The sequence below is a fragment of the Podarcis vaucheri genome (assembly GCF_965113315.1).
Source record: "Podarcis vaucheri genome assembly, chromosome: 7".
Lineage (NCBI taxonomy): Eukaryota > Metazoa > Chordata > Lepidosauria > Squamata > Lacertidae > Podarcis > Podarcis vaucheri.
The window spans coordinates 22,184,039-22,211,954 of NC_138765.1; the positions used below are offsets into that span (position 1 = coordinate 22,184,039).

General features: G+C 47.3%; 1 protein-coding gene across 2 annotated transcripts in view; it reads right to left on the reverse strand.

The window, feature by feature from the left end:
- Window positions 1–27,916, reverse strand: part of ARHGAP33 (Rho GTPase activating protein 33) — a 52,092-nt gene that overhangs the window by 14,487 nt on the left and 9,689 nt on the right. The window contains exons 2-15 of one of the 2 annotated variants that reach the window (XM_082231476.1): window positions 23,415–23,509; window positions 20,271–20,355; window positions 20,021–20,104; window positions 16,541–16,678; window positions 14,986–15,078; window positions 14,038–14,160; window positions 12,721–12,798; window positions 11,233–11,299; window positions 8,978–9,037; window positions 7,736–7,885; window positions 6,807–6,909; window positions 5,441–5,585; window positions 1,247–1,329; window positions 952–1,059 (exon numbers count right to left, since the gene is read on the reverse strand). In XM_082231476.1, coding sequence (XP_082087602.1) covers window positions 952–1,059; window positions 1,247–1,329; window positions 5,441–5,585; window positions 6,807–6,909; window positions 7,736–7,885; window positions 8,978–9,037; window positions 11,233–11,299; window positions 12,721–12,798; window positions 14,038–14,160; window positions 14,986–15,078; window positions 16,541–16,678; window positions 20,021–20,104; window positions 20,271–20,355; window positions 23,415–23,509 — 1,412 coding nt within the window. The remainder of the gene's footprint in view (window positions 1–951; window positions 1,060–1,246; window positions 1,330–5,440; window positions 5,586–6,806; window positions 6,910–7,735; window positions 7,886–8,977; window positions 9,038–11,232; window positions 11,300–12,720; window positions 12,799–14,037; window positions 14,161–14,985; window positions 15,079–16,540; window positions 16,679–20,020; window positions 20,105–20,270; window positions 20,356–23,414; window positions 23,510–27,916) is intronic. The other variant, XM_082231477.1, reaches the window with a different exon arrangement.

Here is a 27,916-nt window from a genome sequence, read left to right on the forward strand (position 1 = left end):
AAGGCCAGGGGCCTCCTTACCTGCCTTTGGGAAGACAGCGTGAGGACTGGGGCTGGGGGGGAGGGCGCCAAAATGTTGGCCTTGCACAGGGTGCCATCGTACCCAAGTATGGTGGGAAGTAGGTAGGCCTTGAGGCACCATCAAAAAAAGCCCTTTGGGCATGATGGCATCACAGCAGGGACCCACAGGAACAGTGAAAAGGATGACAACATTTCATTGTTTTTGCAAGGGAGGAGAGTCATGGGGGGACTGATGCAGCCTGCCCGCTAGCCATCTTTGAGCTAGAGGCCCTAAACAGGAATGCCTGGGTAGGGCCCCACAACAATCCCTTGAAGTTAGGGGTGGGGAACCTGACAATCACATTCACTGGGGGGAAAGGGTTGGGGAGCCCAGTCAGGTGGTGGGCAAGGCCAAAACATACCTCCTTCTTACACACACACCCCTTAGCCCTGAGTCATAGCTCCGTAGGTAGAACATGAGACTCTTCCTCTCAAGGCTGTGGGTTCGATCCCCACATTGGGCAAAAGATTCCTGCACTGCAGGGAGGGAGACTAGAGGGCTCCCCAGGTCCCTTCCAGCTCTTTAATTCTAAGATTCACACACACACACACACACACCACCAATCTCACACAGTCTGAGGCCTGAGACAGAGTGCCAGAATATGCTGGGGACGAAATGGGGGAAGTCAAGAGGTGCTTAAGAGCTGTAGATTCTTATCCCTCAGGGCTGAGTGCAGGAAGGGTCGACTTCATGCCCCAGAGAGTTATGGGTAAGGGCTGGTGTTAGTACAGGGGAAATGCTGTGGGAACAATGGAGAGAGGATTGAAAGAGCGCTGCAGGCAAGAGCTGGAGAAGGTGCAAGTCAGAGGAGCATCGTAGCAACACAGGGAAGGCACGGGGCAGGTTGGGGTGGGGGGTGCCGGTGCAGGGCCATTGATCTGGGCGTCTCACCGCAGCAGGTTGGGTGCCCAAACGATGGCTAAGTTGCGGATATGCATGCTGGTGTTTTGACTGTGCATAGCCATGCGGGCCAGGTGCCGCAGCAGGAATTCCAGGGTCCTGTTGGGACAGAGCAGAAGCTGCTACAGCTAGACAGTCCGCTTCGACGGACCGCCGGCCCCCTCGCAAACCCCGCCCTCAACACCATTCCGCCCCCCCCCCTTGCAAGGGCTCTTGCATTCACCCTCCCTCCCCTCGCTGGGAGAGCCACCTCGGGCACCGTGTTCACGCCTCAAGCAGTGCCTACCTATAGTGCGGTGGGGGCAGCTGCTGAATGACGTCGTGCACTCGCACCAAGCGATCCTCGTTCCCAGAAACAGACACGGCCTCCTGCGACGACAGGGCAGGGGGAAAGCAGAGGGAAGGAGTCAGCGTGCTAGCCAGGCCTCTTGTGGAACACTAGGGCTGTGCACCACTCCCCCTAAGCTGGTGATTTGGACCAGCCCTGATCCCATCCAGGGCTGACCTATATCGGTTTGGGGTCCAACCGGATCCAGTGCACAGCCCTGTGGAGAAGGACTGGGAGAGTTTGCTTCCAGGCCCGATTCAAGGTGTGCACATTAGTGTTTGAAACCCTAAATGACAAAAGCCCCAAATCTCTGAAAGACCACCTCTATCCCTACTGACCCTCTCGAGTGTTAAGATCAGCAGAGGGGACCCTCTGGGTGGTTCCACCACCTTGGGAAATGTGGGGAATGGTGGTCTAGAAGAGAGCATTTTCTGCGGCAAGCCCTGAATTGTGGAACTCCCTCCCCAAAGAGGCGCATCTGGCAGCTTCATTGCACAGCCTCTGCCATCTTCTGAACATCATTGTTTATTAAATTTGCATGCTGTCCTCCATCCAAAGATCACGCGGGATCACAGGGGAATTTACAACCTTTAAAATGCACCTCTTTACTCTGGCCTTTGAGAATTAAGGTCTTTTGTTTTGAGGAAGCCACCTCCTTTACTAAATTCCTAATTTTCTCTTCCATTTGGAATGCTTATACTTGTCTTACAACTAACACTGTTATGGCGACAGGTGATTGACAGGTGGGCGGCCCTGATACGGACCCTGGTCCAGCAAGTTGAAAAGCTTTCCCAACCCAGATCAAAATGTTTCCTCTAGCATTTGACCAAAATCGACCCTCCTGCCACTTAAGCCATAGCTGTCAACTTTTCCCTTTTCTCGCAAGGAATCCTATTCGGAATAAGGGAATTTCCCTTTAAAAAAGGGAAACGTTGTCAGCTATGACTTAAGCATGTGCGGTTAAGACCTGCCCTCCGGGGCAACACAGAAGAAATCTTTGCCCTCTTCAATGTGACAGCCCTTGGGTATTTGAAGAGTAAACAGAACAATCTTTTTTGGAGAGGGAGGAGAAAGTGTGGAGGCTGTTGAAAGGCCATGAACAGGAGCAAAACAAAGCAAGGTGATAAGGAAAAATAAATAAATTACAAAGCAGATTTTGGAGCGCGGGGAACAAAACCTTCCATTCTCATTTCATTGTTATTATGAACATGGATACTGTTTATGTAGTTAGCCTATTTTAATGGTAACAATTTTGCAACGTTTTTATTGCACATATTCTCTCAGTGTGTGTGTATATTTATATATGTTTATCTGCTGTAAATTGCTTTGAGATCTACAGAAACAACCTTTAAAAAGAAGGACCTAGCAGTTGTCCATGATTCAGGTGCTTCTGCACTCTTTGGCCAGAAGACTGGATGGTGGGAACAACTTTACTTCTTAGCGGGCAACTGAGCAAATTACTGCATGCATGTTTTTCCTTATATTTTCCCCAAGTAACAGGGGAAGAGCCTTGCTTGTTGTTACAGTGGTGCCTCGCAAGACAAAATTAATTTGTTCCGCAAGTTTTTTCTTCTTGCGAGTTTTTCGTCTTGCAAAGCACGGTTTCCCATAGGAATGCATTGAAAATCAATTAATGCGTTCCTAGGGAAACCGCCTTCAGACCAGGTCCGGGGACAGTCTGTCCCCCGACCTCTTCTGAAGGCTGGGGGAGGGAACAAGGGCTTTTCTTCCCACCCCCAGCCTTCAGAAGGCTGTTCTGAAGGCTGGTGGTGGGAAGAAAAGCCCTTCTTCCCACCTCCCGCCCCGCAAGCTCCGGGGACAGGAGGGCTTTGCTGCCTACCGCCAGCATTTTAAAAGCCCCTGCTGTCCCGGGGCGATTTTAAAATGCTGGCGGGCGGGAGCGAAGTCTCTGCTGTCCCGGGGAGATTTTAAAATGCTGGCAGGCTCCTGCCATAGGCGCGCGTCACGTCTCCAGCCAGGAGAGGGTCGCAGGGGGCTGCTTTAGCCCCGCGCGCGCTCTCCCAGCTGGAGAGGTGACGCGCGCCTATGGAGGCTCCTGCCATAGGCGCGCGTCACCTCTCCAACCGGGGGAGGGTCGCAGGGGGCTGCTTTAGCCCCGCGCGCCCTCTCCCAGCTGGAGAGGTGACCCGCGCCTATGGAGGCTCCTGCCATAGGCGCGCGTCACCTCTCCAGCCGGGAGAGGGTCGCAGGGGGCTGCTTCTCTGCTGTCCCGGGGAGATTTTAAAATGCTGGGGGTCGGCAGCGAACTCTTCGCTCCCGCCCGCCAGCATTTTAAGATCGCCCGGGGCAGCGGAGAAGTCTCCGCTGTCCCGGGAAGGCAGGCAGGGGGGAGCAAAGACTTTTGCCCCCCACCGGCCTTCAGAAGAGGTCCAGGACCTCTTCTGAAGGCCGGCTGTGGGCGAAAGTCTTTGCTCCCGACCGCCAGCAATTTAAAACAGGTCCCCGGAGATTTCCCTATGGGCTTTCGTCTTGCGAAGCAAGCCCATAGGGAAATTCGTCTTGCGAAGTGCCTCCGAAACAGACAACCCTTTCGTCTTGCGGGTTTTCCGTCTTGCGAGGCATTCGTCTTGCGGGGTACCACTGTATTAAAATGAAAGCTGAGAATTCAGGAAAGGGGGCTGAAACATCCCTGGGGTGGGCTTAGCGACGCCACCAATCCCTTCTGCTCCAGCTTTCAATTGACTGAGAAGGTGTAGTCATGCCTCTGAAGACCCCAGCTCATTTTTATTGTTAGCCATGCCTGGATGTTGCCCCTCAAAGTATCACAAATACAAGCCAAAAGGAATTTAAAAGGAAGGGGGGAGAGGAAGGGGGAGGCAGGCTTAACCAAGCCTGAAACAGCCCAGCACGAAGAGCAGGTGACTCAAAAGAATAAGGAAGTCAGGAGAAATTGCTGCACATATTATTGTGTAGGCAGCAACGTTGGCGGGCGATGTAATTGTACTCCACTGCTCCACCCCCTCTTCTTCTTCTTTTGTTCCGCGACTCCAATTTTTATTGTTTAGCCCTGGGAACACGCACACAGAGTCGGCACGGCCAACTCTTACTTGACAGTTTGAGCACACAACAGCTGGCGTTTCTGAGACACTGGGACGCCCACAGAAACTCACCTGGCACACAGGGCAGGTGATGGATCTGGCAGGGGAAAGGGGAGGGGTCATTGGCACAGGTTGTGCTCACTTTACTGTTTCTAGTACAGTGGAACCTCAGTTTTCGAGTGTCTCAGAAGTCGAAGGTTTTGGCTTTTGAACGCTGAAAACCCGGAAGTAAATGCTTCCGTTTTTGAACACTTTTCGGAAGCTGAATGCGCCACGCAGCTTCCCTATTGAGTTTTCCGGACGTAAATGCTTCTGGAAATGCAGGCTTCAGTTTTCAAACATTTCAGAAGTCGAACCGTCTTCTGGAACAGATTGCATTCGAAAACTGAGGTTCCGCTGTACAGTGGTACCTCTGGTTAAGTACTTAATTCATTCCAGAGGTCTGTTCTTAACCTGAAACTGTTCTTCACCTGAAGCACCACTTTAGCTAATGGGGCCTCCCGCTGCCGCCGCGCCGCCACCCCACGATTTCTGTTCTTATCCTGAAGCAAAGTTCTTAACCCGAGGTACTATTTCTGGGTTAGCGGAGTGTGTAACCTGAAGTGTCTGTAACCTGAAGCGTCTGTAACCCGAGGTACCACTGTATGTTCATGCATTGCCATGAGGACTACATCGCTCAAAGCAACTTATAAACAGAATGATGTACACAGGCAGCTCAGAGTCCTGCTCTGGACTCCCCTCCCAACTGTGGTGTGGCGGATGCATATGAGAGGCAAGGTCATTTCAGATGTGGTCCAAAGCCTGCCTGCACCCACCTTGGATTTCATTCTGCTACCTTGTAATGAGAATGGGTGGTAGCTATCTCAAATATATTCAGAACAGTGGCTGTGCAGCCGTCTGGTGTGGACACTCTAGTTCTGAATTTCTAGCTCTCTGGATTTCCAGCATTGAGCAGGGGTTAGATTAGACGGTCTACATAAACCACTCCAACTCTATGATTTCTTAAAGGGGTAGCTGAGGAATGGTAGAGGCGGCAGCAGTGACCGAAAGCTGAGTGGGTGGGAGACTTCTCCCGGCGGTCTGCAAGACTCACAGCAAACTTGCTGTAGAGTTGGTAGGTGAGCAGCGGGTTTGGCAACTCCCGGAAGTACAGCTTGCAAAGAGAGCTGACAGAGTGGATGTCTTGTAAGTAGACGTCCCTGGAGAGCTCGGGCACTCGCTCACTGTCAAACTCGTGCCTGGAGGAGATAGGAAGCCGCGGGAAGAGAGAAATTACACAAAGCAGTACAAATTGCACAGTGACCCACAGCCAGGCAACCTTTCGCTTGGCCTACTTAGGGCCAAACATGATGTGACGAGGCAGCTTTCTGCATGTCTGCCCAAAGGGGTGACTCTATTCTATACATGAAAAGAAGCGGGTAGGGGAGAGGACTGAAACCTTTGTTCCTTGCCTTATCACAATGCTCTCTGTTGCTTTAAACTTTTCTCCCAGTTCCAAAACCCAGATCGTGGCACTGATTTATTTAATTTCTATTTCAACCGAAATCTTCCAGCCGTTCAGAAATCCCAACAGAAAGGAATCAATGCAAGACAATTAAAATCCCGCATTCGAAACACCTAACGATGCTACTACTGCTGCTACTGATCAATAAGAATTCCATATATTAAGTAGTGGGATTAAATAAGTATCTCTGTACAGAATGCGTGAATAAAACAACCAGGAACCTCAAAAAGAAATCATATGGAAAACGTCAAATTCTGAGAATGGTAATTACACACACACACATATATATATGAATGAAATATTACAAGCAGCACATAAAGCGCTAGGAGTAAACGTCATAAATTGATGGGTCACTGTGGCAAGGCTGAGCAAGGCTAGAACTGAGAACCCTTGCCTAAATGCCAGCGATGAGAGAATCAGGGCCTCTGGGTCTCTTTATGGTTGGAATGTATCCTTGAGCTGTGGTAACAATTGCTTTCCTGGATGGAGAAAGGTGTGTGTGCATAGGAAGCAGACTTTTGCATGGCTGGAATGCAGCCTAATCTGCAAAGGTTTGCTCCGCCCACTTTCGCAACTGGCCCTGCCCACCACTGACCTAAAGTCCATGGAAAGTTGCCTATGAGGCGCTACAGACACCAGGCTGAAAAGTATTTCCCTGTCCCTCTTGTATGCAGCTGTCCCATGTGGTGAACCACTTCCTGTTTGGGGCGGAACTTTGCCCGAACTACCAGTCTCGGCTCCTGTGCCACAAGGGTTCACTTCCTTCCTCCTCCTCCTCCTCCACCATATGCTCCTTTTCATGTACAGGATAGACCCTCCTTCATTTGGGAGTAAGATAGATGTGGCCATCATATCCCGTCTAATTTGGTTGTTAAACCCCACCTTTGCCTCTAGGACTTTCTGTGCTAAATGAGGACCCGGCCCACAACCCCTGCTCCTCCTGACCAGGGCTCACCGCAACCGTTGGATGTTGGAGGAGACTCCAGAGAGACGGTAGATGCCATCCACAATGCCATGCTTCTCGATGAAATCAGAGCAGGACCGTAGTACCTGGGGGACTGGCATAACAAAGAGCATATCTAATAACAATATAATATAACAATCATCTTTAAAACAATCGCATAAGGTAGGGCCAGTGAGATGGCTAGTTGTCCCCGTGGGTCAACATGTTAAATTGGTTTATTTTATTTTTTTCTCATAGAAGTTGATCTCTGGCCACAAGCACTCATAAAGGACCAGGGAAATGAAAGTGGTAAGCCACAAAGCTGCAAAAAAAAATCTTTAATGTTGGCAACATGATTTATCTGAGCGCATCTCTAGTGAAGAATGAGTTAGCAGCCAAACCTAACAGATGCATATTTTTGCTACTTAGCATGAGAAGGGGCAAAGTCCAAAGAGCTGTATGGCTGGGCAGATACTCAGACCATAGAAATACAATAGCTAGAGAGGGCTCTGTGTGATGCCATTTCCTCTCCTCTTAGCTCTGTTCAGCCCACACATGTGGGCACCTGGAAGGGTAAATGGCAATTCATATATTCTCTCCTGCCTGAATGCTCTTCAGTTGGTGGACATACTAGGGACAGAAATCAAACCAGGAGTCCTGACGCAGTTTGAGGAGAACCCTCAGCCATACAGGCCACTTCCACCCCTTCCAACGCTGCAGAGGAGAGCCAAGTGTGGTGTGGCAGTTAGAGTGTTGGACTAAGGCCTCGCAGACCACTTAGCCATGAAGCTCACTGGGTGATCTTGGACCATTCACTCTCTCTTAGCCTAACCAACATGACAGGGTTGGTATTGCTGAGATAAAATGGACTGTGTGTTGTTTTCCTAGTAGCAGATGAGGCCGCACTACCGGTAACAGGAAGGATCTGTGGGCAAAATTACCATCATTGCCTGAGTTCTTGAGGTGTTCGCCCAAATCGCAGCCAAACACCCTCTCCCGGAGGATCCCACGCTGCTTCAGGCGCTGCTTGCTAGGCCTGGACTTCATAAAGGTGCGAAGGAACCCAATGAGCTTGCCATGCTTCTTGGACACTGGAAGAGAATGAAAGAGGGAGGGTTGAGGCCCTTCTCCAAGCCACTGCAGGACAGCCACTGCATGCGGGCTGCATCATAATGCCCAAGAAGACACCAAAGATGCTACTTCCATGCAGGGATGGCAAACGTGTGATAATCCCAAAGAAAATCACCCTCCCCGAGCTGCTGCTTGCTGCAGGAAGGTGGTATTTCAGCCAATACACCGCCAGAGAGCCCACCGGGTGCTGTTGGACTATGGGCTCCCATCAGCCCCCAGCCAGCATGGCCAATAGTCAGGGATGCTGGGAGCTGCGGCAAAACACCATCTAGAGAACCACAGCCACCACCACCACCACCCCCCATTTGCCACAATACTTTTTCTTCCAGGAGAGAGGGCAATCTTGGCGAGGACTTTCGTCAAGAACACAGAACACAGGGGGGGAAAGCTGAAGCATACAGCCACTTATGCCATGATCTCAGCCCAGACTGGGGTCTCCTAAAGTTGCTATTTAAAACACATTCATGCGTGCAGATTCAAGAATGAATTTAATGTAATGTATGCTTAAGTCTAAGGGATGCGGGTGGCACTGTGGGTTAAACCACAGAACCTAGGACTTGCCGATCAGAAGATCGGTGGTTCGAATCCCCGCGACGGGGTGAGCTCCCGTTGTTTGGTCCCAGCTCCTGCCCACCTAGCAGTTCGAAAGCATGTCAAAGTGCAAGTAGATAAATAGGTACCGCTCCGGCGGGAAGGTAAACAGCGTTTCCATGCGCTGCTCTGGTTCGCCAGAAGCGGCTTAGTCATGGGGGCCACATGACCCAGAAGCTGTACGCCGGCTCCCTCGGCTAGTAAAGCGAGATGAGCGCTGCAACCCCAGAGTTGGCCACGACTGGATCTAATGGTCAGGGGTCCCTTTGCCTTTCCTTTATACTTAAGTCTGGGTTGGTCCAAGATGTTCAGCTGCCTGAGGTGAAGGACAAGATGGTGCCTTCTTCTGATTCCACATCCAGAATTTAACAGACTGGACACTGGACATTGGCAGAAGGACACCAGGGGCAAGAAGGCTAGCTTAGGGGGTGCTGAGCAGGCCACATTGGGCCGTGTCTCACCTGAGGTTGGAGAGAGGAGGCCTGGGGGCCCGGGGATGCCACAGCTCATCCCTTCTGCATCTGCACAGGAAGACACACAGAGCATGAAAGGCCAGGAAAGATTAAGAATTCGGTAGCTCAAAGCTACTGGCATAAGTTGCTGTCCCACACTTCACCTCATTCAAACAGAGTTATTTTCTAGGGCTGGTGACAATCTTACATAAATGCCATCTCTTTTCAAACCACCACAATGCCTGAAGCAAACACATCAAATCAGAACAGCACAAGGGCATGAGGGGAAGATGAAGTAATTTTTTTGGACACACAAAATGGCTGCCATAAACCATCCCTCTCCCCCACTTCCAGTCCTTGTCATTTCGTCGCCTGGGGCATTTCCCATCCCTTTAGCACTCTTAACTTGTGAGTCAATGTCTTCGCCAGGGCTACTCGCCATCGTCTGCTGTGCCATTTCTCGGCTGCGGCCTACTTTTGAGAGCTGCCCTGATAGATTTCTATGCCCACCAAAAAACTCGGTATAAAATAAAATGAATTGCCTCTTATTTTTGAAAGCTTCACACAGTAACCCAACTCACATCCTAATGGGGAAAGCTAACACAGGAAATGAAGGTGAGGGGAGTCTAACTGCTGAGAAATGATGGTTGATAGAGATCATGGTTGAGGAAGTCAATGGTTGCAGTGGCTGTGTGAAATAGATGGCAGGTGAAATTGGGTGAGTGTTTATGAATAATATGTGTTATATTGGTCAAAAGTTTACATTATACTGCCTCGTAGTATTCTCTGACTTTATGTGTATTGATATTATTTATGTGTATGCTTTATTTTTATGTAAATCATTTGACATCATTTATTATTTATGTAATTTTATCTACTATAAACTGCTTTGAGATCTTTGGATAGTAAACCATCCATGAATGGAAATAAGAAATAAGAAGAAGCAGAAGGACACAAACAGTTAACACCAGACTAGGAATGGGGGATAAATTTGTTTGGTCTGCATTAAATTCACGCTCCCCAAACACGAACCGAAACCTCCGTCGAAATCCACACTTCTCCAAATTTTGTGATGTGGTTCTCCAACCAAACAATGTCCAGAAGTGCATACATTTGTGAAAACAGTATACAAACGGCATTCTGCTAAAGGTTCTCAAACTCTTTTTCTCTAGGCCACACCTAAAACTTTGCTTGCAGCACACCAATTTTTTTATTGATAGGAAATACATTGGAAAACAAATAGATCACAACTAGGATTGTTCTCTTTTACCACTTGATGTTCTTGCTCTCATTTTGAAAAGGTATCTATCCATATTCTAAAAATAAAAAAATGATACTATACTATACTAAACTGAAATGTTTCAATGTTTCTTTGATGGACCTCAAATCTTCCTGCCACATTTGCCACACCCTTTGAGAACCACTGTGTTAAGGGGAAATTGCTTGCAAAAATGTATATACAAAGTAAAACTGTTTACCAAATTGTGCATATTAAAAGATAACATGCAAAAAAAAAAAAGTGAATCAACATATGGGGTGATCAGTTGGCTGAGGATGATGGGAGTTGTAGTCCAAAACATCTTTAGGGCACCAAATTAATAAAGGCTGCTATAGACACACACTGCCCAGCTCTTGTCAGCCAAGTGTTCCAAACAACTTACGACTGCAACCTACATACATTATGCAAATTAAACAAATTTGCATTTGTTTTGCATAATTTATGCCCATTTTTGCACTTGCATAGTTTGATTGATTTGGATAGTCAGTGTGATGGATGTTGGTCTTAGATTGTGGAGACCCAGGTTCAAATCCCTAGGCCATGCAGCTGCCTATGTGGCCCTGGGCCAGTTGCTTTTGCTAAGCCTAACATGTCACAGCATTACCGTGACAGGAAAAATTATACAGCCCCCTTAGTTCTGGTACAATAAAAAGGAGAGCTAGACTGGAGAATCAGAGCACGCGCACAGCTTCTGGAACATTTGTGCAGAGCCGGTCCTAACATTAGGCACAGTGAGGCAGTCGCCTCAGGCGGCTAATTTTAGGTGTCGTGAAAGAGCTAGGCATCTGAAAGAGCACAGCGTTACCCTCCCGCACACAGAAAGACGCAAGTGTTCCAGGGTTGTTTCCAGTAATACCAATAAATATCTGAAGTGACTGAAAATGTATTTGCTGGAAATAGGGGTCATTATGATTCTGCAGTAAGCGGAATCTAGGAGAATCAGCATATGTGGTAGAACACAGCAAGTCAAGGAGGATGTGCTCACCTGTTTTGAGTCCTGGGCTGGGGCGCTCTGAGAACAGCTCCACACACTCGCTGGGGAAGAACCCCACCTGGAAAAGAGGCAGGCAAGGAAGAGTTCAACGTACTGACAAAGCAAAATATGCCTCCTTAAGAAAAACAACCAGGCCTTCCCCTGGCTTAAAGGTAAAGGTACCCCTGCCTGTACAGGCCAGTCGTGTCCGACTCTAGGGTTGTGCGCCCATCTCACTTAAGAGGCCGGGGGCCAGCGCTGTCCGGAGACACTTCCGGGTCACGTGGCCAGCGTGACGAAGCTGCTCTGGCGAGCCGGCACCAGCGCAGCACACGGAAACGCTGTTTACCTTCCCGCTAGAAAGCGGTACCTATTTATCTACTTGCACTTTAGGGGTGCTTTCGAACTGCTAGGTGGGCAGGAGCTGGGACCGAAAGATGGGAGCTCACCCCGCCGCGGGGATTCGAACCACCAACCATAAGATCGGCAAGCCCTAGGTGCTGAGGTTTTACCCACAGCACCACCCGCGTCCCTCCCCTGGCTTAGGAACTTGTTAAACCCTACCTCAGTTATTTATGCCCACCACAAGTGAATGCGGCAAACAGGCCATTAACAAAAATTCTGATGCAATCAATTCATCTATACTGGTTATGGCTTAACCAGTATAGGCATAAAACTGTCAAGACAGGTGACGATGGCTAAATTCATGCACTTGCCACACCAGGTGCCTGGAATTGTGATGGAGGGAGTGGGGCTGACTGAAGCAAGCTACTGAGAGTCACGTTTCTCTCAAGCCAAATTGCAAGAGGCCTCTCTGCCGAATTAACAGGGTGCTAAAACGATACTGACCGAAAAGGCATTTGTATTTGTTTGGAAAGGAATATCTGATTATTATTTTTTTTAAAAAAAAGCAGAATTGTGCAGATATTTTAAGAAAATTCATGAAAGGGCATTTTGGAGCAAACTAAAATGTAAGTGTTTTTTTTAAAAAAATGGGTGTGCTGATAAAATGGAGCTGAGCAGAAAATTAACAGTGAACCGGTGCCAGAAAAAGCTCGTCAGCTGATACATTGCAGCCTACATATACCCAAATGACGTCTCTTCAGAAAGACAGGAGAGTGGCACTATGATACACCAGATGTTGCTGGACTACAGCTCCCATCATCCCCGATCGCTGGCCATGCTGGCTAGGGCTGATGGGAGCTGGAGTCCAATTCTCTGAAAGCCTGCCACTATTTCAGCTCACTTGTTTAAATCAAGGTGGGGGACATCTCCACCCCAGTCGGGGTGCAAGCCAAGAAAAAAATGGGTGGGGCCTAAGCCACCACACACAGGCACACACTCATACCCCTGTCCAGTCACACACACACACTTTCATTCACTCCCACCCACCCATCCAAATTTCTCTTTAATACAATGTGGCCATCTAAGACATAGTGCTGATCCTATGCTTCAACATATCTCTCCTAATGCAATGTGTCTTCCTTCCTGAATCCCAACCTGGAATCCATGCTTTCCCCGCCACCAGCTCCTGTCCTCCTTGGGGGGCATATCAATCACAGAGATGATGTCTCCAACCTGTGCCAAACAAATTAACAAAACAACAACAATCCTATGTTAGTGCATGGACCATGGTGGGCAATCTCCAATGTTAACCGTGCTTAAAAGCAGATCCACTGAATCTACTAGATTTAAGTACCTCAGAGTAGACTCAATGATTTTGGTAGGTCTACTCTGGCAGAGCCTGTTTCAGTCTGCCAGAGTCTGGGTTGCAAAGGTGTGTACTTCATATGAAGGTGATTAATATATGTAGGGTTGCCTCCAACTAAGTTCCACTTAGAATAGACTCACTGGAATTAATGGACCTAAGTTCACCATGTCCATTAATTTCAATGAGCTGAGTAGGACTCACACCGGACACAACCTTTAGTAGTTACATTTTAAATTGTGCTTTTTCTGAAGTACCTCATATAGATTATCACATTTTATCAATCTTTTATACATGTCTACCCAGAAGAAAGTCCCACTGAATCCCATTTGTGAAACAAAGAGAAAACATGCAGAATTGATCTATGCTGACAAACAGCAGCTGATGTTTGTCCCCAGGGAATCCCTGAAGTTCCTCAGAAGATTGGTGAGAAAAAGTTATCCCCCACCACAACAGGACATTCCTTGGAATGTGCTGACACAGATGGGTCCTAGGCATGCACTGAGGTGCACTTGGTTCACACAAGATGACAGTGAGGCCCTAACAAGGTAGAGGAAACAAGATGGCGCCCAAGGTTTTGCCCCAGAATCCTTTGCGGTGTGCAAGAGACTCCACCGCAGATACGGAGTGTTCCTTGGCAGACAAGTCAATGTAAAAAGAGTTCTTCAAAGATTTGGAAACCACAGTGGGGGGGGGGTGTAAATATTTTTAGGAAATAAAAAGACAGCTGTTTTGTTGATTATTTTTTCTTTCTGGTTTTAAATTCATGGCATGGAAGCCAACGTTAGTCAGGGTAGGCCCACTGAAATTAATGGAGATGATGAACGTAATCCCATTGATTTCAGTGAGTCTATTCTGAGTCAGCTGAACACAACCCATGCTAGTTTGTCTGTGACTGTTGTATACCTGGAAGCTGTCATGGTTTTACCCCCCCCCCCAAAAAAAAAAAATATCAGTTTTAATAAAGCTTCCCTGGGGGAGAGAGCAACTCTCTGTGCTCCCAAGCAGCACCCTAGCTGGGAAGAGAGATTGAAAAGGTATTGCATTGCAGGTCTACCCACAAGATAAAAGCCACCCAGAAGTAACATGCACTACAAAGTAGGGCTCACCTCAAAGGAGAGCTCATCAGATGCCTGCGCCGTGTAGCGTTTTACCACATGGGCAGCTGCAATGGCAGGAACATTGATAGAAGCTTCCTCATTGACCAGCAGTCGGTTGCCATGGTTATCAATCTGAAATAAAGGGGAGGGGAAGAATACAAGTGAAGTGGACAAAGCCTTGGAATGTTCTGTGGGTGTCATCTGGAGATACAGGTGTTAGAGAATTCCATCAGAAACTGAAATAAGAGCAAAAATTCCCACACTTTGCATGTTCCTCAGAGGTCAGGAACAGAAATCACACGAGCAAATGCAAGCAGCATTCAGTAATGTACTGTTGTACTTCTAGTCTGCAAATGTTATGTAAATCGCTATACTGTTTGCTGAAATGCTTTTGTCATTTCCCTTCCGCTGAAATCAATTGCTTTATTTAATTACGCACGTTTCAGCCGCAGCGGATAGCAAGATGAATAGCGTAGGTTTTAGCGGAAGTCCAACTGTAGCGGAACAGAAACAGCACTGATTGTGACGGACCCAGGACTGGATGAAAATCGTTACCTCCTTACATCCCTAATCCCAGCATGCAGTAACCAGGTCACACCATTCACATGGGCTTCCATCTCATTTTCTGCTAGATTTCCGCAACAGGCAGAAATGGGTATCTGTGGAGCCCTTGAAAGCAAGATTAACATTTCTAGCACCCTGGCAGCGTCAGTGGTTTACTCTGTGTAGTAATATTACCTACTTAACTTTTCTGCAGAACATTCCAAATGTCTCAGGCATTTCACATATATTGTTTAAGACTTGTATTTATCTGCTTAAAACACACACACAATTATATTGCACAGTGCTTCATCAGATCCTATATGAGAAATTAAAAGAAATACACAAAGCATATTTCAGCTTGCAAATGATATAGCTGCATCATCCACCACCACAGCTACCCTCACTGTTCCTCACCTCCATCCAGGTGAGGACTGGTCCACAGTTGATGTTGCTGTCCACAATGGCTGACAGCTTCTCCAGGTACTGTGAAAGCATGGGCACCAGCAGCTGGCAAAGGAGAGAGAAAACATAAGGCGTCACTGGCATATCAGCTCCCTGATTCAGTGTCAACGGAAGCCGACAACTACTTGAGAAGAGATGGTATGGTGACGGGCACTTAGGAAGCACCAAAGTCTGGAAGTCTTTGGCAATGCTGTCTCTAAGCATATGCAGAGTGCTTATGACACAGTAACTTGCAGCAGGTCCCCCACCTATTAGGTATGGTGGGGGTAGTTTCTTGGAATTAAAAGACTGGTAGCCCTCGGTATCGGATAGCATTAAATTTCATTATTTGTTATTACATTTACAGTGGTACTTTGGTTCTCAAACTTAATCCGTTCCAGGAGTCCTTTCGACTCCCGAAACCGTTTGAAAACCAAGGCTTCCAATTGGCTGTAGGAGCTTCCTGCACTCAAGCGGAAGCCGAGTTGGGCATTCGGCTTCTGAAAACCTTCACAAACCGCAACACTTACTTCAGGGTTTGTGGCGTTCGGGAGCCGATTTGTTTGGCAAGTAAGCCATTCGTGAACCAAGGTTCCACTGTATTTCCATAGCAAGGTGGAATGCGCTTCACAATTTTATCCTCACAACAACCTTGCAGGGAAGGTTAGCCCAAGAGGCAGTAGCTGGTTCAAGGTCACCCAATGAGTTTCATGGCTGAGTGGGGATTTGAACCCTGGTCTCCCAGGCCCTGTGCAACACTCTAACCACTTGGAAGGGGCCACAAGGATCATCTGATCCAAGCAGGAATCTTTTGCCCAACGTGGGGCTCAAACCCACAACCCTGAGATTAAGAGTCGCATGCTCTACCAACTGTGCTATCAGGGAGAGTGACCACCTTGCTCTTCGCCTCAGGCAGCAAAATGTCTTGGGCCAGGCCTGTAAATCAGGGTAGACTAAGATTGAGAAAGACGTCCAGTCTCCAGAGGCAGTGCGAATTCCCTGGACAACTTATATACTAATCAGTACAGTGGTGCCTCGCAAGACGAAAAGAATCCGTTCTGTGATTCTCTTCGTCTAGCGGTTTTTTCGTCTTGCGAAGCAAGCCCATTGACAGATTAGCGGATTAGCGCTATTAGCGGCTTTTAGCGGCTTTTAGCGGCTTATCAGATCAGCTGATAAGCGGCTTAGCGGCTTAGAAAAGGGGGGGAAGGAAAAAAACCCCACAGGAACTCGCAAGACATTTTCGTCTTGCGAAGCAAGCCCATAGGAGATTCGTTTTGCGAAGCACCTCCAAAACGGAAAACTCTTTCGTCTAGCGAGTTTTCCGTCTTGCGAGGCATTCGTCTTGCGGGGCACCACTGTACTTGGAATTCTTTTGTTTCCAGATGTGGTGTGGGGAAGGGGACATGCAAGATTCCTGTGTTTGGTGTAACCCTTGTCTGTGCATGCCAGAAGCCAAGCCGCAGATAGCCACACCCTCCTCAAAACACTCCCCACACACCCCTCAAAATGTCTCCCAGACAATCACCTCAGGGTGGGCCCGCATGTGGCTGAGGGGCGGCAATTCGGGGAGCTGAGAGAAGCGCCTGTCGAAGATGCAGCAGTGGAGGTGGGCATCCAGGGTGCGGAATTCCTCGTAACTGCGGTGCACCTGCCAGCTCTTTCCCTGCAGGGAGAAAGGCAAAAACCAAGAAACAAAAAAGCAAAAGGTTGGCCCCTGAGAAACGTTCAAAAATCCATATAAGGCCAATACCTTTAGTTGGCTTAATAAATATATTTAACCTACTATGAATTCAGAACCAAGAGGGAGGTAGACAGCTGTTGAGCAAACCCAGGGTCAATATTTGTGTGTGTGTGTGTGTGTGTGTGTGTGTGTGAGAGAGAGAGAGAGAGAGAGAGAGAGAGAGAGAGAGAATGTTTGAATTGCATTTGCAAGGCCCATCCAAGCCCAGCATTACCACAAAGCATCCCTTGAGCAGCTGTTTGGTCAATGGCAGGAAGGGATCATCATTAACACTTGTCCTGGGCCTTTATAAACCATTACCACCCATCCCCAGTGCTTTTATCAGTGCCAGACGGCTAGAGACACTCATTTAAAATTCCCCACAATGCCTCACAGCGCTGCTACATCAGGGGCAGTGTGGGAAATTTTAATGGTGGTTCTCAGACCCAGCTGTTCCATCTCTAAATGGAGCATTGCTGTGGCTGCTGCTGCTGCTGTCTGCCCCTGCCACCAAGTAAACCCACGGAGGAAGGAGGCATTGTGGGAAATTTAAATGCTGGCTCCCAGACTCAGTTGCCAGTGATGATTGCTGCAACTTCCTGCAGTGCCAGCCACAGCAAGTAAGCCGGACAAGGATGGGTCTCCCAAACTTTGTTTGCTGAGGGACCCTTCAAACCTGGAACTGCCCTGGTTTCTGTACCAAAAGTTCAATGAACACAGCAGAAACCAAGGGCATAATCCAAACACACAGATAACATCCCAGACATACGTCAGGCTGCTGATGCATCGTGTGGCAGTTGTAAAAAAAAATAAAAAGGCAAAGTCCATGCTAGGGATTAGGAAAGGAACTGAGAACAAAATTGCCACTATCATAACGCCATTATACAGTTCTATGGCATGGCTGCGTTTGGAATACAGTGGTACCTTGGGTTACAGACGCTTCAGGTTACAGACTCCGCTAACCTAGAAATAATACCTCGGGTTAAGAACTTTGTTTCAGGATGAGAACAGAAATTGCACGGCGGTGGTGTGGTGGCAGCAGGAGGCCCCATTAGATAAAGTGGTGCTTCAGGTTAAGAACAGTTTCAGGTTAAGAACGGACCTCCGGAACGAATTAAGTACTTAACCTGAGGTACCACTGTACTGTGTACACTTCTGGTTGCCTAGCCTCAAAAAGGATATTCTAGAGTTGGAAAAACTTTTGGGAGAAGGACAGTCAAAATGGTCAAGGGAATTGGAGCAAGTCCCTTGTGAGGAAAGGTTGCAGAGTTTCGGATTTTTTGGGCGTAGAGAAAAGGCAATACGGCAGCGATAAGAGGACAAACAGATCAAAAATTAATTGAAGAATGAGATTGTGTAAAGGAGTACATAAAGAAACATTGTTCTGGGATAAATATTTCGATATGCAATGAATAAAGTTTACAGGCTAGAAATATTGAGGAAATAGATGGAAGTGGAACAAAGACAAAGTAATACGAATAAAAGAAGATGAAGAGAAGGAGGTCAAACATGGGTGGAGGGAAGACTATGTTTTATGTATTTTTTTGGTGTGTTCTTTTTATTTATTTTCCTTTTGTGTAATTTGTTATTTTTCCTTTTTTTCTTGTGATATTGTTTGGTTTTTGTTACTGCAATTCAATAAACTGTTTTTAATAAATAAATAAATAAAAACTTAACAAACAAACAAAAAGGTGGCATGAGAGAAGTGCATGAATGGCAGGGAGAAAGTACATAGAGAAAAGTTCTTCTCCCTCTCTCACAACACTAGAGACTCGAAGCTGAAAGTTGGAAGGTTCAGGACAGGCATCAAAAGCCCTTCCTCACATAGATTGCAGTTAAAGGCTGGAATTTGCTCCCATGGGAGGCAATGATGGCCAAAAACGAGGATGGTTGTAAAAGAGGATTAGACAAATGCAAGGAAGACAATAATTGGGTGCCATAAGAAAGCTGCAGAGATAAGTGCAGGATAGTGCGCACCCCGGCAATGATCTCTTTCAGCTTCTGCCTTCTGGAAGAAGGTACAGGGTTATGAAGACTAGGACTAGCCGCCTAAGAAACACTTTCTATCCAAATGCGATTTTGGTTTTAAACACAGTGTAAGGTAGTCTCTTTGTGAGTATATTGTATTCAGTTATGGGGTATCAGTTTAGGGGGTTAACCAGGCTGGAATAGCAGGCTTGTTGGTTTTGGAATGTCCGATGTAGATTTTTTTCAGTTTCGTTGTTCTGTATGGGACAATGACAATAAAGATTATCGTATCGTTGTCTACAGCTAATATGCACGATGGCTATGTTCTCCTTCCAGCATCAGAGGGATTATGTCTGAGTCCCAGCTGCAGGGAATCGAGGGTGGGAAGAGTGAGTTCGCACTGAGGTCCTGCTTGAGAGCTTCTCACAGGCATCTGTGAGAACAGGGTGCTGGACTGGCCAGGCCTTTCACCTGGTCCAGCAGATTTGGTTGGCTGAGCAGGACTACAGAACGGGAATATTCCAGGTTGGCGGAACTCATACAAGCCTTCATACAAATATATCCCAGGGTGGTTCACAATTAAGAAACGACAATTACATACAATTACATAATTCAAATGAAACAAAACACGCAGCACATAATTAAAGTGGAAGCACAGCACAACTTCAGATTGCAGAATGGGTGGCCAGATTATCTAACGTTTAAAGGAAACTAGGCCTTTCTCTCAGTATCATCAAACAAGACACACAGAACTCTGTCTCCCCTACAAACCTAAACCTGTTTTATACCAATTTAGCAGTCAATTAACAATGATTCCTGGTAATCGTAGTACAGTAGGGAATGAAGAATTTATCAGAAACCCCTAACACCCCCTCCTCAAAGAGCTACAATTCCCAGAATTCCCTGGGAACGAGCATTATGCCTACTTAACAAGCCAATCCCATCCAGTTTAGCATGCTTAAACCCACTGCACAAAACAATATCTACCTCTGCAAGTGTGTAGGGCAGGTATAAACCTTGGTTAGATTAGAAACAATTTGGAATCTTTTAAAAAGTAATTGGCTTTGAAATAATTTAAACTGTCAAATTGTTAATTTTTTTTAACTGAACTATTTTTTAAGCTTTAAATTATTTCCAATTTAACCGATTTAACTACACTATAAAATAATATGTGAAGTATAAAATAATGTACTGATGGGTGAACAGCTACTAGTTACATAGTCAGCTGAAAACTCGGCTCAGGAGGATAAGAAGCAAGCCCAACCAAATCGAACAAATCCAACAGGTTTTGCCAGTTGACTTCACCCTGCCCCTTACCTGGCAGGTGACCTGCACATCAAACAGCACCTCTCCCTCCTCCAAGTGGCTGAGATTCTCATTCTGCTCAGGTGCAAGCTGCAGCTGTGGGGAGAGAGAAAATTTAAGTGCCCCCTGCAGCAGTGGGGAGGCAGAAATATCCACCTGTCCTGCCACTTCCCTTCCCAGCCTGCCATAGGGACTCAGGTGCCCAAGGTAACATTTCCTCATTCTCCCAAGCCCTGCGAAGAAAGCAGGGTGGCAAACGTACCTCAATATGTCCAAAGTCAAGAGCTTCGTAGTGGAAATGAGCACATTCGGTTAGCTTGGGGAAGTGGCCTCGTGTGATGGAAAGTCTGCAGGGAAAGAGAGATACCGTATTTTTCGCTCCATAAGAAGAGTTTGGATTTGATATCCCGCTTTATCACTACCTTAAGGAGTCTCAAAGCGGCTAACATTCTCCTTTCCTTTCCTCCCTCACAACAAACACTCTGTAAGGTGAGTGAGGCTGAGAGACTTCAGAGAAGTGTGACTGGCCCAAGGTCACCCAGCAGCTGCATGTGGAGGAGTGGGAAATCGAACCCGGTTCACCAGATTACGAGTCCACCGCTCTGAACCACTACACCACACTGGCTCTCTAAGACGCACCTGACCACAAGACGCACCTAGTTTAATATATTCTCTCCCTCTCTGCGCAGCACCTCTCCACGGCTTCAGGGATAGCCGTGCAGCCTGCATTCGCTCCCTAAGACGCACACACATTTCCCCTTACTTTTTAGGAGGGGAAAGTGCATCTTATAGAGCGAAAAATACAGTAGGTCTTTGTAAGGGAATGAGTTATGTTGCTATGTGTGCTAACTATTGAGTTCCAAGCCTTAGGTAAAATACTAAAAAGCACCCTCCTGCCATATGCAATGAAGCCATTGGGACATTCTGAGCCCAACCTCCCTCCCATGGGTGTCCATCGCAGGGGGCGGGGAGAGGGATTTTCCTCCCCACCCTGCCCTAGATGAACCAGAATCCTAAGATTCCCAGCTTGCTTGCTTTTTTAAAAAAGCATAAGGCTGCATATACACTGTACCTTTAAAGCACGCTCAAACCACATTCCCGCCCGCCCCCAAAGAATTCTGGGCCTTTGCAGGAAAGAAGGCACTTCTAATGTGTTTTAAAGAGTATCGTGCATACGCAGCCTAAGTTCCTAGCATTTGTAGAATCTCAGATAAAATGTACACACGCAATTCTTCTCATTTTTGTATGACAGAAACTAGCCTGCTCCCCACTTTTGGTGTTTTGCTTTGCCGCCACCTCACCCCATAAACCAGGCTTCCTCAAACTCGGCCCTTCAGATGTTTTGAGACTACAATTTCTGTCATCCCTGACCACTAGTCCTGCTAGCTAGGGATCATGGGAGTTGTAGGCCAAAAACATCTGGAGGGCCGAGTTTGAGGATTCCTATGGAAGCCCGTGCATCTTCCTCTCCCCAAATCCTACACTTGTTCCCTGCCTTGCCTCAAGCCCTCTCTCTGCAGGCCTTTTCCCTGTCATCCTAATTCCTTTAGCTTGCTTACGTCAGGCACTCTCAGCCCAGATCTGCGCCATGCACACTTACAGTACAGTGGTACCCCGCAAGACGAACGCCTCGGAAGACGGAAAACCCGCTAGACGAAAGGGTTTTCCGTTTTGGAGGCGCTTCGCAAAACGAATTTCCCTATGGGCTTGCTTCGCAAGACGACAGCCCATAGGGAAATCTCCGGGGACAGCGGGGAAGCGCAGCGCGTCTTCCCCACTGTCCTCGGACCTCCTCCCGCCGCCGGGCATCGGAACGAAGCTCCGATGCCCGGCGGGGGGGGGGAACGTCTCCTCCCGCCGCCGGGCATTGGAACGAAGCTCCGATGCCTGGCGGGGGGGGGAACGTCTCCTCCCGCCGCCGGGCATCAGAACGAAGCTCCGATGCCCGTGGGGGGGGGGAACGCCTCCTCCCGCCGCCGGGCATCAGATGGCTTTCCTGAAGAATGCTGTTCTGAATGTTGGCGGTGGGGAGGAAAAACCCTCCTCCCACGCAAGCCCCAGGAACAGAGGGAAAGCGCTGCGCGCCTTCCCCTCTGTTCCCGTACCTGTCCTGAAGGCTTGCGGTGCGGAGAAAAGCCCTTCTCCGCACCGCCAGCCTGGCAAGCGGTTTCCCTAGGAACGCTTTAATTGATTTTCAATGCATTCCTATGGGAAACCGTGCTTCGCAAGACGAAAAACTCGCAAGAAGAAAAAACTTGCGGAACGAATTAATTTCGTCTTGCGAGGCACCACTGTATAGTGGTACCTCGGGTTAAGTACTTAATTTGTTCTGGAGGTCTGTACTTAACCTGAAACTGTTCTTAACCTGAAGCACCACTTTAGCTAATGGGGCCTCCTGCTGCCCCCATGCCGCCGGAGCACAATTTCTGTTCTCATCCTGAAGCAAAGTTCTTAACCTGAAGCACTATTTCTGGGTTAGCGGAGTCTGTAACCTGAAGCATATGTAACCCGAGGTACCACTGTACATGTAGACTCCTCCCGACAACTCTTGGGGAGCTATCATTTCCCTCTCACGGGCCTGCCGTTCCCTTCACAAACTACAGTTCCCAGGATTCTTTTGGGCATTAAATCTACGCTGTGGGTCTGCCCTTGGAGCCGTTCGGCCTGCATCCTCATGCTTCTTCCTCTCAGGCCATGTCCAGCATCGCTGCTACTAGCATTGCTTTCTAGCAGCGATGCTGAACGTGGCTCGAGAGGGGAAGAAACTTGCAGCAGGGGTGGCTGAAGCCAGCAACCAACCATACATCCCCTCTCAAATTAAATTGTGGGTGGGCACTCACTCAAAACAAGACCGTAGTCTCTTTGCCCTATGTTATATCTGCAGGATGGGGGTAAGAGCAGGCGAAGCTTTTCACAGCAGAGAAATAAAAAAATGGCGCCTGCAGATCAAACGGCCACACCTTTTAGAGCAGGCTTCATCAAACTCGGCCCTTCAGATGTTTCGGCCTACAACTCCCATGATTTCTCCAGTGAAAATAGGGAAATACTAAGGAAAAGTGGGATATTCCGGGATAAAATCAGAAACTGGGACAGCTTCTGCATAAGAACTTCTAGCAAAGGAGAGTCTTCCACCAGGCATAGGCAAACTCGGCCCCCCAGATGTTTTTGGCCTACAACTCCCATGATCCCTAGCTAGCAGGACCAGTGGTCAGGGATGATGGGAACTGTAGTCTCAAAACATCTGGAGGGCCGAGTTTGAGGAAGCCTGTTTTAGAGGCTGCAGGGGCGAGTTCAGAAAGTCGGCGACCGTACGCTGCCTCTCAGTCCTGGGGGATGCAGTCCTGCAATGCGACACAGCCATGGGCCTGTTTTCATCTCTCTCTCTCTTTCTCTCTCTCGATTTTACCTCTTGGTTGGCTTCCCCTTGATGTTACTGCTTGCATTCCCCAGCGAGCGGACTTGACCCTCTCCCGTTGTATCAATGTTGTCCGTGCTCCGGGCCTGTGCAGTCAAAATAAGGGAGGTATGGATAAATATTGACACTTCCGACACTTCTTCCCACAGCCAAAGCAACGCCAAAAAAAAGAAACAAGTTCTCCGGGGATCACTCTTCAGGCTGGCCTGCTACAATTCCACCCTGCAGCTAAGTCAGGGATCGGTTGGCAGACAGATTTCACAGTATGTTCCGCAGATAATCGCAGGAACCTCCCGAGTTACAAAAGGATACAATGGCTGATCTCCCAGTACAATGCCGGTCCCTGACATTCTATACCAACAGCATCTTTAATAGATGCCATCCAGCTTTCTCCCTACATCGGCTGCCACATTATCTAGCTCAGTTTCCCAGTTTGCCAAGACACATTTTATTTTTTCAACCTCTCTTCAAGGAGTGTCTGCAATCCCCCCTCTCCCTTTTTCTTTTTTTTTAATCGCTGCTCGGTTTGCTAGCAATACTTGTCATTTCACCACCACCATCCAGATAACTGATTTAAAGAAGGAAGGAAAAGTAACGTCGTTAGACATAACATTAGCCCCTTCGCTGGATAGCTCAAAAGATATCATAGGACACCGCTTGGAAGACTGAGAGACCTGCGATCACGTGACATTACGCATTTCAGATGCTGAAACACCCAAAATAAAATAAAATAATCCAGAACGGGATTACGCACTTCAAAACACCGTAGCCAAACCTGTAAAAACCCACAGGTCTATATATAGGGGCAGTGCTGAAGCAAACCTCCCTGACTGTTCTTTTCATATAAATATATAAATATATATGTATATTTCAGTTTTTCAAAAATATTTTGACAAAAATACAATCTAATATTTTATAACAAATATGTATATTTTTACTTTTCATCACTCCTTTTGCGGTTTCTTATATTTATTTAAAAAATTGTAATGGTACTTCTTCATTACTCCAATTATCTTTCAGTGGTTTTGGGACTTCATTACTCCAATTATTAATTACTCCCTGGCTATTCTTTCGCATTAATTTTAACTTTGGTTTAAATTAATCCTACTAATGAGTTTATTTGTGTACAATAACATTTCATATAATTCACAAATCTCCCCCAGTCTTTGATTGTTCTCGTATATAAGTAAGGTGAGCTTGGCTAGTCAAAGTCTGCTCGTCAGCCTTGGTGGGACAACTCGGGCCCCAAATATCTGAAAGACCACCTCCTTTCCTACAGACCCTCTTGCATGCTAAGATTGGTGGCATACCCTCCAGCATTTCTCCAGTGAAAATAGGGAAATACTAAGGAAAAGTGGGATATTCCGGGATAAAATCAGAAACCGGGACAGCTTCTGCATAAGAACTTCTAGCAAAGGAGAGTCTTCCACCAGGCATAGGCAAACTCGGCCCTCCAGATGTTTTGGGACTACAACTCCCATCATCCCTAGCTAACAGGACCAGTGGTCAGGGATGATGGGAGTTGTAGTCCCAAAACATCTGGAGGGCCGAGTTTGCCTATGCCTGGACACTGTGAAACAGGTCCTTCCATCAAGAAGTTAGTGTTTACTCAAAATCCCATTTCTTGTCATTTGAACCCACGTGTTAGAATCCTGCCTTCTAGAGCAGGGGTAGGGAACCCTTTTTCCCTGGCAGGCATGGTCTAGATATAAAAAGTGAGTGGAGGCCACCCGCCTGTCAATCACATGACATCACAATGACATCAGGCAACAAGCGTCTTTGGAGGCACGCTAGGCGTGCCATCGAGGAGTCTTGCTAAAGAGTCTAAAATGGAGGGGGTTCAATGCGAACCCCTCTGTGATCCAGAATAGCTCAGGCAGTAGAGCATGAGACTCTGAATCTCAGGGTTGTGGGTTCGAGTCCCACGTTGGGCAAAGGATTCCTGTATTACGGGGGACTGGACTAGATAACTCTTGTGGTCGGTCCCTTCCAACTCTACGATTCCATGAAATGATCCTTTGGAGCAATGCCAGTACTGGCCTCACTCCTGATGCTGCGTCAGACGTCAGACATCAGACGGGGGGAGTGATTTTCCGGGAATGGCCTGGTGGGCCAAAGTTGGCCCATAAGACAGAGGCTCCCTACCCCTGCTGAAAATAAATTTTGTTTCCTTTATGTGACAGCCCTTCAAATATTTGAACATAATGCAAACCACTGGATCGGGCTAGTGACCCATTTAGTCCAGGCATCCTGTTCTCACAGCAACCGCCCTGAGTGAAATCCTTAAGCAGGATCTGAGCACAAGAACACTTGCCCTTCCTGTGGTTTCCATCAATTGGTATTCAGAACCTTTAGTGCCTCTGACCATTCAGGGAGAGCATAGCTTTCATGGCTGGTAGCCACTGACAGTCTTATGTGCTGTGAAGATGACTATCACATCACCCTTTTGTCTTCTCCAGGCTAAACAACATACCCAACTCCTCCAACCTTTCATTTTAGGGCTTGGTCTCCAGGCTCCTCACCATCTCCCTTGCCCTCCTTGGGCACTTTCGACTTTGTTGATTTTCTTCTTCAACTGCAGCGCCCAGAACACAGTGCTCCAAGGAAGGCTAGAGGACAATGGTCTCCCTGCTTCCCATGATCTGGACACAATATTTCTGCCAATGCAGTCTAGAACAGCTCAGAGCAACAAATCCACATCTCTTCCTCTCTCCCCCAGTCATGCGCTGTGAGACAAAAAGTTATGGGGTGTTGCCGTTGTGTCCGGTGTTCCCCTGCTCCATTTGGTCAGCCTCCTCAGCTAGCGGAGATGGGGGAACTGAAAATGATGGTGTTTTGTTTAATTACGACACATTTCTAGGGGAGAGAAGATGCGAGGCTGGTGGTTTTGGAGACGGCCACATGGAAAAGTTCCAGTTTTGCACAAAGCCTGTTGTGATTCAGCCCAGGTGCCCTGCTCACAGCGATGAAAAGCACGGCAGTCAATGGAATAACACTCCTCTGCAGGAGCAAATTGAGTCATCCTCCATTTACTCAGTGCCAGGAGCAATTCAAAGAACTCATTTTGCCCTATCATGCTTTCAATGGCCTGGGACAAGCATAGCTCAAGGATCACCTTCCTCCAGCAGCCCTGTCTGTTTACTCAGATCCTCAGCTGACTTGCCCCACCTTGGTAGGTCAAGCAGGTGACAACCAGGAATAGGGCTTTCTTGGTGAAAATACCTCACCTCTGGAACACCCTCCTCAGAGATGTCAGTTACCTCTTACCAAGGGCTGTATCCAACTAAGATTTACTCAGAGTAGACCCATTAAAATTGATGGCTGAAGTTAACCATGTCCATTAATTTCATTGATTCTATTTTGAGTTATGACTATCATGGAATAAATCACTTCACTTTAATCCTTTAGTTAGGGTTGTTGAGGGTTTTTTGGCAAAGTTGTTGAGCTTCCTTTACAAAATCTTTTTTTTAAAAAAAACCACAAGTTTTTCAGCTTTTTTTTAATGAAATTCACCAAAATCCACACTGCCGACATGGGCTGCCATATCTCCAGATTTCCCCGGACTGAATACCAGCTATGTCTGGGAAATTCTGGACATATGGAAACTCTAGTTTAGGTATAAAAAGACTTGTATTTTTACAGGAATTTACCTGAATGAATTGATACTACAATCTTCTGCTAATTTCACTGTAGCTCTGTTTTGTTTGTGCTGTTTCTTGGCTGTAAATAAGAACACAGGAAGTTGCCTGATACAAAGTCAGACAGTTTTTCTCTCAATTCTCTATGGGCTGTTGCAGCCTTCTCCAACCTAGCACCCTCCTGTTACAGATAGGTGGCCGTGTTGGTCTGCCATAGTCAAAATAAAAAAATTCCTTCCAGTAGCACCTTAAAGACCAACTAAGTTAGTTCTTGGTATGAGCTTTCGTGTGCATGCACACTTCTTCAGATACGTATCTGAAGAAGTGTGCATGCACACGAAAGCTCATACCAAGAACTAACTTAGTTGGTCTTTAAGGTGCTACTGGAAGGAATTTTTTTATTTTGACTAGCACCCTCCTGATATTGTTACACTACATCTACCATCAGCCCCAGCAACCATGGCTGGCAGTCAAGTACGGGGCGGGTTGTAGTCCAAGAACAATTGGAAGGCACCAGGTTGGGAAAGGCTGGTACAGGGACCACATTAGGACAATCACATATCAGGTAAATAAGATATTAATAAGACTGTGAATCGTACCTGCGGTCCATTAGCTCTTCCCTAACTTCAGCGAGCTAACAAACCAGAAAATGCATTCCAACCACAGCAGTTTTCCATTTTGTCAGAACTGGAAAACTATAGTGTCCCCCCTTGGGAACTAGTGAGAATGCAATTTTGAATCAAGATGGCGGACTGAACCTTTCAAAACTGCCCTGACATTTTCTTGTTTCTTTGTTATATTAGACAGATGGACGGACTAGCAGCCTTAGCCCTGGCATTGCTTGAGAATTTTACC